The following is a 12,927-nucleotide window of genomic DNA, read 5'->3' as shown; positions in this document are numbered from 1 at the left end:
GTATTGGACGTTTATAAAGCCTATCTCCCCTTGCTATCGCTTTAGAAGAATAACTAAAATATTACTCCCCCAAAAATTCAATAAGAAGAATACCTTATTGTCCATTAACTTACAGAGAACAGGAACTTCATGCTCACAACCCAAACACCTGAGACACACACACCCCGTAGCAGTTTGAAGTAATTGGTCAGCCACAGTGCCACGCCCCCAGAGCAATTGTAGCAAGTGCCTTGCTTAAGGGCAGTGAATGATACCCGCAAAACTCTCCGTTTGCTAGCTCACTCCGCACCAGATTTTTTCAGTCGGAGCTGGGATTCAAACCAACGATCCCTCCCTTTGCTGGCCCGCGTCTCTAATGGCTAGGCTACCTGCCACCCCCATACAAAGTCTCTGAACCTACTGTTTATTATTTCATTATTATAGCTCTTCCTTCCTCTGGGTTCTATGATGATGATGATTGAAACCTTTATTGCACCGAAGGGTATTTGTTTTACGCAACATGAGCAATGGAGAAAAATAGACATGCAAAGGGAAGACCTGAGTGTTCTAGGAAACATCTGAACCTTATAATAACCTTCTAAAAATGAGCTGAGGTTAGCAGTAGAGGTGTCCAGATTCAGCATTCTGTATCAACAACTATAATGCAGAATACTCAAATCTATAATGGCATCTGAACCTATGTGGGACAGTCTGGGACCCGGCTCTTTTAATCATCTTCAAGCGTGTGTTGTCTCACTTTAGCAGTCAAAACAAATGAGCATCAGGGAAGCGGCGTGAGTGGGCGCCATTGACCGAACCCTCCTGGCCAGGAGTGTGATCAATAGGCATTACCACCTCCTAAAAGATTTTCTTATGTTAATGTTCTCCTGACAGTGATTTTAGTGTCTAGTCAAGTTGAGTCATTTGTTTGAAACGTCAGGGAACGCTCAATGCTGTCTATCTCAAGTGACCTTTAACCCTATGGGCTCTGGTCAAAAGTAGTGCACTAAATCAGGGAATAGGGTACCTCCTGAAACCCCAACCACTAAAGCAGTATACTCTGGTGAAAAGGGCAGCAATAAAAAAGTGGGATAATTTTATAAGCTGGCTATATTGGTGGACTTGTGACTCAATCTTTTCTGGTAGTGAATCGTGGGCTGCGTTTTCACCAGGAGGGCAATGCGATTCATCAGCAGAAGCGATATGCCAGTTAAAATGTGTTAAGGAGCAGAGGAGTGGGTCGGATGACAACAGCATGCTAATGATGGTTCAACTGTGTTTCCTGGGAAGGATGACTCACCTAGGTGTGAGGAAGCTAACGTCCACAGCGTGGGCATCTCCCTCCACCGCCACACGTGTACACACACACACACACACACACACACACACACACACACACACACACACACACACACACACACACACACACGCGCGCCACACGCCACACAGACACACGCATATGGTTGCATGTTTTGCGCTCACATACAAACATGCTAGCATACGTGCGCACAAGCTAGCATGCGCATACACAAACATGCTAACATTCTCGCACACACACACTAGCACAAATACCCATGATAGCATGCTCACAGACACATACAGGCTAGAACATGCTAGCACATGCTAGCATGCGTTTATATATGCATACACGCACAGACATACACAGAGAAACACCAAACAACCCCTCTAATGGGCTTGGCTTATCGGCTTATTCTCATATCTTTAAGATTAGTATAAAAATAAAATATTTTGAAAATAATTAGCCTTTGAGTCCCTGGAGCAATTCAATTATTTAGCTGATTCTACATTTCAGATTAATTTAGTTGTTCCAGAGAGGGTCCCCCATTTTTCAGATGAATGCTCTGAGACTTAACCCCTTATTGAGATTGCACTAATATGGATTTTATTCAGGGTTGACTCAGCCCTTTCAGCCCAACTCGTTATGTCACATGCCTCCCTACCTCTGCGGAAGCACAGTTCCCGCTCAGCCCAGTCAAAACTGTTTGCTGCACTGGCACCCCAATGGTGGAACAAGCTCCCTCACAATGCCAGGACAGCGGAGTCAATCACCACCTTCCGGAGACACCTGAAACCCCACCTCTTTAAGGAATACCTGGGATAGGATAAAGTAATCCTTCTAACCCCCCCCCCAAAAAAAAAAGATATAGATGTACTATTGTAAAGTAGTTGTTCCACTGGATGTCATAAGGTGAATGCACCAATTTGTAAGTCGCTCTGCATAAGAGCGTCTGCTAGATGACATAAATGTAATAACACTATACATTGCAGCTTGCTGAACTTTGATATTAATCACAGTTTATCTTTGTATGTGCTGAATTTTGCACTTGACATCAAGTTAATCTCTGTGCCAAAACATAAAGACATGATTTAGGGGTAACATAAGCGTGTATGAATGGTTACGACTGGTATTATGTCATGATATTAAATCCTCTGTACGCCGGACCTACTTTATAGTCTCATTCTGTCTGACTGACTAAAACCCCCGACTCAACCAATCAAATAACTTGCACACTTACTTCATCTGCAGCATCAGAACACAAATAACCTTCAAAAACCAATTTATTCTCCTTAAAGATCCCATTTAATTTCTTCAAAATGAACAGCACAAGACTCTACACACCGCCTGCTCTCTCCCTTGTTTAAATGACCTTACTTTTTAGTCATTTCCATGTTATTCAACTGACAGTTCTTTCTGTAAAAGTACATTTTGCTTACCGAATATTTCAATTTTTGCCAAGCCAGTACATTGTACAAATTGAATCAACAAGATTCTGCACTGTTGATAAGTAACAGAGATAACAGAGATAACGCCTTGGTCTCCTTTTAAATGCCGTGTTGAAACAGGCTAGTAATATTTGAGATGGATGTTCAAATCCTGGATTTGTTTTTAATTGTAATCGAAATGTAAACATTGAAACCCTGAGAAAGAAAGCAAAGTGCTAATATGCTTCAAGCCTCATCCCAAGGTGGGTCTGAGGTGTTACCTTTATGTGCACCACTACAGCACTCAGCATTAATGTATAGCTTGCACTTTCTTTCCTTTTTTTTCCTGTGAAGAGATAAATATATTAGAATAAGATATCTTATCTTTGGCTTGTAGGAGGGGGTTTATTTCTCTTGCTGATTTCTCAGGAGCATTAAGAACCTATGTATTTTGCAGAGAAAAAGCATTTATTCTCGTGGCCCCGAAGGCCATGTCTATTAAGGCATAATTTTCTTACTCTTGACACGACATAACAGACGTACACAGCCATTGAAAAAGCTGGAATGTTGAAGAGTTCATTTTCTCCTCGTCTGAACTCCTGACTGAACAGAATGTTCTGGTTTCTCTGAACAACTCCCACACTGGGCTACTGCATTAATTGGAAGCTAAAAAAAAACAACAACCCTACTCTCTAGCAACCGACTACTTTGTTTACACTGTTAACAAAGCATGGCAATAAATTGCCTCCTAGTATGCGCAGATGAGACTCTCTTTTTTAAAACAAACTGTAATTCTGGTAGTTTAAATAACTAAGACATTTGCGCTGTGACAGCGTCTTGGTCCACTGTGCTCAGGTGTCTACGACTAGTCTACCACGCTGTATGCACGCACGGTAGCATGATGAGACCGGGTCACAATTTCTACCACCACTGTTAAAAGGTGGTGACTCTCAGAGAGCGAGCGATAGAGAGAGACCCATGGACATCTCCCGTGGCTGGCCAGTTAAAGGGGAAATTAACTTTTTTCATTAGTCCACTGTTGATAGTCACATGTCAGCATTAATATTTTCAAGATATAGGACTCTCATGAAGCAAAGTGTCACGGGTTACATCATCATGATGATCCATTTTTTTACAGATGAGACATAAAAGCTGTCTAGTGGGGAGAGAGCGAGAGGAGCTGCAGGGTGTCCTGACCTCTAGATCGCCTGTGCCCCACGCTACGCGCTCATTACTCGGACGACTCCCCTCTTCTGTGACAGAGGAAATGGAGTATAATTTAACTTAGGGACCGTTTAATTGTTCACTGTATGCTTCTTAGCTTTAAAATATTGACATTTTAGGATTGGCAAACAAATCTGTAATGGCAGCAGCCAGAGGATAGACCGAGTTGGAGGGAGAAGGGGATATAGGAGAAAGAAAGCATGTCAGATGGAGTGAGAGTGGGGGATAGACAGATATGAGAGAAGGGTGCGTGTGGAAGGGGCGACAGAGAGGGGATGGGTTTTAACAGATGTTGCCTGTTAGAAGCTTCAGACAGCACTCTCTCTCCCTCAATCACTTCATTACAGTCCTGTCCTAGATAAAACAGTGCCATCTCCTGTCATCTCCACACACTGGAGATGTTGAAAGAGTGAGCGAACAGATAGATTCCAGAGAAGGCATAATCATAATTGTAATCTAAATGTAGCTGAAAGCAATCATTTGTGGGGTTCTTGTCACACTTATACTGCTCGCTGCCACTCTGTTGTCAGAAGGAACTTAGAGGCAATGTTTTTTTTTTTAATCATCACAGTGTTGAGTTGCCTCCAGCATAGATAGAATTGTAATTAGAATGACGGCTGTTTTGTTTGTATCTCGGCATTATTTTCTTGTCATGGTTGTCATACTCAAACTGTATGCTATGTTTGTGATGAGGACTGTTGGTAATTGTATTTGACTGAAAAGGGTTATGGATATTTAGAGGATGGAGCCTGTTGTTTTAACAAAGGCCGTGGCTGTGAATGCAGAGTTTTCACCCTCACCCCGCCCCTCTGGAATCCTCTTTCTCCACGGGTTGTTTTAGGCACACATTTTTTTTCTACGTCGCTGCTGTTCACACTCCACCTCTCTTCACGTTTCTCTCTTTACTTACCCTCTTCTGAACCATGATGATGTAGCCTGTGGACGCGTTCAACATTGCAGCCGACTTTAAAGGCGAGTCGAGGCTGACTGATCTACAAATCACATTGCATCAAAAATAACAATTATCTGTAGATCAATCAGTCAGCCACAATTTACCCATGATACATCACAGTTTTGATGCTTTCGAACCCAGCCTATGTCTGCCTCATTTTTTTGCACAGCTAAACATTCAAGGCCATTATGAAGGCTAAACCCTTCTCTATCTGTTGTAACGGATATTGCAGTTGCACAAGCAGGATGCAGTCCCTACACATTGCACTGGAGCAAAAACAATCTGCGTTTTGTGTGATGATGTTGGCACATTTTTGTAGTTGCTGCAGTATCGTAGCCACTAGCCAGAGACGCTGATGAATAACACTACTACTTTGACTGCCTGTCTGCCTTCTGCATAGCCAATGTTTGCAAAGAAAAAATACATTTTCAATCGCTAATTAGACTGCGTGTCTGTGTCTTGCTCGTGTTTGATATGCTGCCTAGATGGCTGCATGTAATTCACAACTTGAGTTTTGCATTCGGGGAAAAAAAAATTAATCATGTTTTGTGTACAACATGTAAATAGCTGCATGTAGCCTAACTCCTCTCCTGAGAATAAGAACATGAAATCGCACTTATGCTTAATAGCCTACTGAGGCATGGAATGCCGTAGTTAGTTAGAACATGGACTTTGTGTACAACATGAAGTTTGTAGGCTGCACCAGACAAAGGCGTTCATCGCCTTTCAAGGAGGGGGAAGCAGCAGCGGAGCACAGAGCAGCAGCTACGTAGGCAGTGGAGGTGGGCACCAGCTATATCAAAAAATACAAATCCTGCACATGCGCAGAAATCTCAGTATCGTTAGCCACGGAAAATCGGTTTTCCAGAGAATCCGGAACTGCAGCCACTCCGTTTAACAAAATAGGCTCATATGCTTTTTTTTGTAAGCTTTTTTAATGCCTAAAAACAAATGAGATTTGGGTGTAGAAGAATCGTATGTAACATTTTATGGGCGTTCTATTTCAAACAGGCAATGGCCCAGAAAACGACTGCCTCTGTGCCTCGTACTGTGGCTGTCCCATAGGGCCGAGCTAGGCACAGTAAGCCAGTGTATATTTAGGGAAAGGGGATACCTAGTCAGTTGCACAACTGAATGCATTCAACCAAAATGTGTCTTCCGCATTTAACCCAACCCCTCTGAATCAGTGAGGTATGGGGTCGGCTGCCTTAATCGACGTCCACGCCAGGGGAGAAGTTGTTTTTGGGGGTTAATTGCCTTGCAGATAGGCAGATTTTCCACCTTGCCGACTTGGGGATTCGAACCAGTGACCTTTTGGTTACTGGCCCAACACTCTTAACATCTAGGCTACCTGCCACATCAGCCTCATTATACAGTATATTTACAAAGTATGTGGACACCCCTTCAAATTAGTAGATTCGGCTGTTTCAGCCACACCTGTTGCTGACAGATGTATAGAATCGAGCGCACAGCCATGCAATCTCCATAGACAAGCATTGGCAGTAGAATGGCCTTACTGAAGAGCGCGGTGACCGTGTAGGCCACACAAGCTCACAGAACGGGACCGCCGATTGCTGAAGGCCGTTATTCTCATTGAAAGTAAGTCTAAGAAGCGGTAGATCTGTTCTATGCTTCCTGTTACTAAGCTTCGTATTTGCGTCTTTTACTTTCAGGATTGTAGACCAGCTTCAAACAGCTGAAAATGCAATATTTTTGGTTATGGAAAGACACTACATAGCCAAAAGTATATATTTTCCATAACCAAAAATATTTTATTTTCAGCTATGAGAATAACGGCCTTCAGTATTTTCAATGAGAATAACGGCCTTCAACAATCGGCAGTCCCGTTCTGTGAGCTTGTGTGGCCTACACGGTCACGGAGCTCTTCAGTAAGGCCATTCTACTACCAATGCTTGTCTATGGAGATTGAAGGGGTGCCCACATAGACTACATAGCCAAAAGTATGTGGACACCCCTTCAATATCCATAGACTAACATTGACAGTAGAATGGCCTTACTGAAGAGCTCAGTGACATTCAACATGGCACCGTCATAGGATGCCACCTTTCCAACGAGTCAGTTCATCAAATTTCTGCCCTGCTAGAGCTTCCCCAGTCAACTGTAAGTGCTGTTATTGTGAAGTGGAAATGTCTAGGAGCAACAGCGGCTCAGCCACGAAGTGGTAGGCCCCACAAGCTCACAGAATGGGACTGCCGAGTGCTGAAGCGCGTAGTGAGTGAAAATTGTCTGTCCTCGGTTGCAGTGGAAACGCGTTCTCTGGAGTGATGAATCACGCTTCACCATCTGGCAGTCCGGCGGACTAATCTGGGTTTGGTGGATGCCAGGAGAACGCTACCTGCCCCAATGCATAGTGCCAACTGTAAAGTTTTGCGGAGGAGGAATAATGGTCTGGGGTTGTTTTTCATGGTTCGGGCTAGGCCCTTTAGTTCCAGTAAAGTGAAATCTTAATGCTACAGCATACAATGACATTCTAGTCATTTTTGTGCTTTCAGCCAGACCTCACTAATGCTCTTGTGGCTGAATGGAAGCAAGTCCCCACAGCAATGTTCCAACATCTAGTGGAAAGCCTTATCAGAACAGTAGAGGCTGTTATAGCAGCAACGTGGGGACCAACTCCATATTAATGCCCATGATTTTGGAATGAGATGTTCGACGAGCAGGTTTCCACATACTTTTGGTCATGTAGTGTATCTCACAGCTTTCCAGTGTTTGTGCCTCGGGTCTATCTTATCGCAGACCCTCGAAAGGCATTGACGGATCTAAATGGGAAGGTTTCAGATGTTAAACACAATTTCCCCATTGAGGATAAACAAGCCCCGACTACTGTATCTTCCCCGGCCGCTTGAGAGAGATGGACTCGAGAGATGTTTACTGTTGCCGCGAAGAGAGCAAGAGAGAGGGGGAGAGAGAGGGATAGAGAGAGTAGGAGAGGTGGAGAGAGGAAGATGGAGAGAATGATGAGGATACGTGGGCTGCACGCTCTGCAGCTGCATATAATACCGATGCTCAATTGATATGCTAATTGGATTGGGAAGGTGTGGGTGGATATGGAGACAGTTTAGGCAGAGAGAGACAGAGAGGCAATGAGAAAGATAGAGGGAGGCAGAAGCTGGGGAGGCAGGCAGTAACACAGGAACAGCAGTTAGGCCCAGAACCCAGGGTTATAGAGTTTACAGTCAATCATCTCGCTCACTGCTCACTCCGCGTTACTTAGCAGCTGCAAGTGCCACGCTGCAGCGCAAACTCCCAAAACAGCTCACAACCAATCCGCCCGTTGACTTGTTTGTTAAACACATTGACTTCTTCATTTACATTTTTCATTTCATACGGTAGCTTGTAATGACGGTTTATCTGTGATTGATTGTCACGTTATTAGAGCGAGCGAAAAACAAAATGCAAAAAAAGAACCAATGGTTCCCCAGATGTTTGATTTGAAATAATTATTAGCTTATTAATTAGTTACAATTTGCGTAATCACAACATTAGTATGAATCATTGCTATTATTATGATAATGTATACGCTGTAACAGGGCCGCAAGAAAGCAATTAAAAAATGTATTCTATTGTATGCCTTTGTGCACAGTGTAATCATCTTATTTTTTGTTTGCCGTTTCCATTGTCACAGCTTTCTCCTCCTATTATATGCAAAGGGTCCACTACTTTAAACATGTATGGGGCTCTCGTCTTTCCCCTTCTTCACTAAGAGGCTGAGCAGCAGATTAAATGAGCAGACAGTGAGGAGAGTCAAAGTACTAGCAGAGCAGAGCAATCAGTGGAGAATCAGTGAGACCTCAGAGTGTGAGACTTTGTGAGACGGGCTGAGATGTCGGGCTGTGAGGGTGACGTCTCGTCATGTTTCATCACACGGGGACGGTGACAGTGTCCTGGGGTGGTGCCAGGAGGAATGCTGTAGAGAGGGTTCTGTAAACCTAAAAATACATTTGTACTGTCTGTGAGCACTGTTTTATAGCCTAGTTGTATCCAAATTTTATAGTTTAATGGCCTCAACTGTACAACCTGACAGATGTATGTGTCATTTAAATCCCCATCTATGCTAGATCTTATTCATTATCTATACAACATGCAATTAGAGATCTTCTCACTCCAAGTGTGTGGGTGCGTGTCGGCTCACATGTGTGGCTAAGCAGCAAGGATGAGGAGCTACCTTGGCTCAATACATCCTGATTGGATCTGTTCTTCTCTCCTGCAGAAACACTCGGGTCCGGAGAGCTCAGCGGTGGTGGTCATCCAGGAGCGGAGGCTCCACGTGGGGGTCCACAACGGCTGGGGCTTCTTGGAGCGCCCCCAGGTGGTGGTGCTGGAGACAACCGAGGCCACCGATTGTAGCAGGGGACGAAAGGGCACACTGACCAGAGACTGGTGAGTGGAGTGGAGCCTCACTGGGCTGGTAGCGGTAGGCTACATCCTTGAGTGCAGGGTTTGGTACATTAACCCCATCAACTGGGTTTGATCATGCAAGGTCAGCAATAGGTTCCGTACCCTTTTCCACTCTGATCAGCACTAAAACACACAATCAGCTTCCGACGAACAGCTTCAGCACGTCAAACCCTACAATAATGGTTGTTTCTGACACTTTCTGTTCATGTGTTTGTAAGCCGATTGGTGATTCCTGTGTCCTATTCACTTGGCATTATAAGGAAGAAAACGGACTGAAACAGGGAGGGACTACTAATTGAAATTGTCCAATAAGAAACACAGTTTTTTTGTCTTTCGTTGGAAAATGTTTTGCTACAGTGTGCACTAATCAGTATGACCCTGCTGCCATTGACATAGGGATAGTGGCCTCCTTGTGGTGCTGAACCCACAGTGTTGTGCTGCTGATGGAGTCACTCTGGATTGACATTAGATGAGAGAGGAAAATACCAACACACACACACTGTTTAGATCACTGATCACCAACCCTGGTCCTAGAGAGCTACCGGATGTGCAGGGTTTTGTTCCAGTCTAGCACCAACACACCGTATTCAACGATTCATCTCTAGACCAATGATCTATATACTGTATCGATAGACAGTAATAGACAAATTACCAATCAAGATTTAGATGCCACATACTACTTTGTATGACTGTGTGCTTGTATAAGGCCACATACCAACATATTAGAAATGTCAGGACACAATATTCAAATCAGCTTTCATGAGTTGGTTCAGTTATTAGTTTAGAATTAGTGAACGCACATCGAACAAAACAAATTCCATTCTAATTTGATGATCATGTGATAATCAAAGTAGGTATTTGTGAGTGGTGTCACACAATTTACCCAACAAAAGGAAACTAAACATCAATTAATCTCGTATCGCCTATAATAAAGCTGTTTGTCTGATGCCACCACATTTATAGCAACTATGTCGGCGTGTCAAGTATGCCCCCCCATCAGATAAAGTGGCCTCCCTGTTTCTATCACCTCCTTGTGTGCATCCCAAATGGCACCATATTCCCTATATAGTGCACTACTTTTGACCAAGGCGCATAGGGCTCTGTTGAAAAGTAGTGGACTCTATAGGGAATAGGGTGCCATTTGGGCTGCACACTGTACATAATAAACCATAATAATCATAATGACACAATACATTATCCGACGCTACCGCCGTTTGTGTTTTAGTTCCTTTTTTAAAGAGGTAGGTAGAAGTCTCTTGTCCCCCCCCGCTGGTCACACAGAATTTGAAAGCGCTGTTATGAATAGCACAGCGTAGGCCGTAATTATTCTGGATATTTTTTTTATTTTTTTGTCGTTTCGCCGAGAAAGAAGCCAACGCTCACACACACACACACACACACACACACACACAGACACACAGGGCTGCTCGTGGGCCCAGTTCAAAGCAACGCCTGTTCCAGTCTCCTGGGGGGTTCTGCCTGCGGAGAGTAGCGCAACTCGGCTGACCTTCACAACATTTCCTCACTTTGTCAATATGCTGGCAGTCAGGGCTGTATGCAAACTGTGAATGATGAAAATCTAAATAATATGAATGCATGGTTCACATGGGGCCAGTAACACATGGCGCGTGGAGTGGGCACCGCTCAACATCATTGTCATCGGCAGCGATTTTCCTTTTCTCAGAAGAAATGACGCCACTTCACTGTACCTTTTAATACAGTTGCTAGAACAATTGCAAGGAAGTAGGCACAACGCTCAGTTGAACTTTCTTTTTTACAATGATTCTAGAAGCCTTAATGATTTTAACAAATTACATAAAATAGAAACTTTTCAATTGACAAGTGACTGTTGCAGCTATTTCTGTGCCACTACTCTCAGAATAGTTACAATACTGTTGTGTAGTGGATTCTTGGGCAATTTGGATACCTTTCTGTAGTTTGAGGTGCTGGACCGGAGTAAGACTGATTTAGTATTTAGTGTGTAAAATAGGGGTCTTCAACTTTTTGTTTCTAGGGACTCCCGCCTAGGCAAACTGCCGATCCAGGGACCCCCATCATATGTTAGCAAAAAATGTATTTTCACATCTTGGTAGTATCATCAAGGGAATGATAATGGAAAGAACAATTTTAAAATGAATAGTTTTGGTAGAGCCTTTTTCATTATTTTGACATCCCCACATTATAATTGGAAGAGGAAGTGTAAACTCTAGCATAGCCTATTAGCTAGAATGGTAACTCCAAAAACATTTTGGTTAATAGCAGCTGTCTAGCTGGTTAAACAAAGGTTAGCTATGTGTTGGCAAAAATGTATGTCCAAGTCAAGAAAGCTTGCCAGCGGCACTTGCCACGACTGGTACTTGCTTTTGCTTATTCAAAGCCTATGTCAGATACTCCAGTGAGCGTAATTAGCTCAGTATTAGGAGTTGAGAAATAAGGTTGACATAATTAGAAATAATATATTATCCTTTCTTTCTACTATAGGTACACTACCAGTCAAATTTTTAACACCTACTCATTCAAGGGTTTTTCGTTATTATTCTATTTTCTACATTGTAGAATAATAGTGAAGACATCAACACTATGAAATAAATATGAAGTAACCAAAAAAGTGTTCAACAAATCAAAATATATTTTATATTTCAGATTCTTCAAATAGCCACCCCTGTGCCTTGATGACAGCTTTGCACACTCTTGGCATTCTCTCAACCAGCTTCACCTGGAATGTTTTTCCAACGGTCTTGAAGGAGTTCCCACATATGCTGAGCACTTTTTGCCTGCTTTTCCTTCTGTCTGCGGTCCAACTCATCCTAAACCATCTCAATTTGGTTGAGGTCAGGGATTGTGGAGGCCAGGTCATCTGATGCAGCACTCCATCACTCTCCTTCTTGTTCAAATAGCCCTTACACAGCCTGGAGGTGTGTTGGGTCATTGTCCTGTTCAAAAACACATGATAGTCCCACTAAGCCCAAATCAGATATGATGGCGTATCGCTGCAAAAGGCTGTGGTAGCCATGCTGGTTAAGTGTGCCTTGAATTCTAAATAAATCACAGACAGTGTCACCAGCAAAGCACCCCCACACCATAATACCACCTCCATACTTTACGGTGAGAAATACACATGCGGAGATCATTCGTTCACCCACACCACCTCTCACAAAGACACAGCGGTTGGAACCAAAAATCTCCAATTTGGACTCATCAGACCAAAGGACACATTTCCACCGGTCTAATGTCCATTGCTTATGTTTCTTGGCCCAAGCAAGTCTCTTCTTTCTTTGCAGCAATTTGACCATGAAGGTCTGGTCCCCTGAACAGTTGATTGAACTCTGTGAAGAGTTTATTTGGGTTGAAATTTCTGAGGCTGGTAACAATAATGAACTTATCCTCTGCAGCAGAGGTAACTCTGTGTTTTCCATTCCTGTGGCGGTCCTCATGAGAGCCAGTTTCATCATAGCGCTTGATGGTTTTTGCGACTGCACTTGAAGAAACGTTCAGTTCTTGACATTTTCCGTATTGACTGACCTTCATGTCTTAAAGTAATGATGGACTGTCATTTCTCTTTGCTTTGAGTTGTTCTTGCCATTATATGGACTTAGCCCTATTTGGTAAAAGACCATCTTCTGTAAACC

At 43.3% G+C, this 12,927-nt stretch overlaps 1 protein-coding gene across 1 annotated transcript in view; it reads left to right on the top strand.

Moving 5' to 3' along the window:
• Positions 1–12,927, top strand: part of LOC123726208 (nephrocystin-4) — a 96,649-nt gene that overhangs the window by 62,637 nt on the left and 21,085 nt on the right. The window contains exon 9 of the mRNA XM_045693142.1: positions 9,111–9,280. Within this exon, the coding sequence (XP_045549098.1) occupies positions 9,111–9,280 (170 nt within the window). The remainder of the gene's footprint in view (positions 1–9,110; positions 9,281–12,927) is intronic.

This window comes from Salmo salar, chromosome ssa13 (genome assembly GCF_905237065.1).
Source record: "Salmo salar chromosome ssa13, Ssal_v3.1, whole genome shotgun sequence".
Lineage (NCBI taxonomy): Eukaryota > Metazoa > Chordata > Actinopteri > Salmoniformes > Salmonidae > Salmo > Salmo salar.
This window is presented reverse-complemented; position numbering and strand designations above follow the sequence as displayed.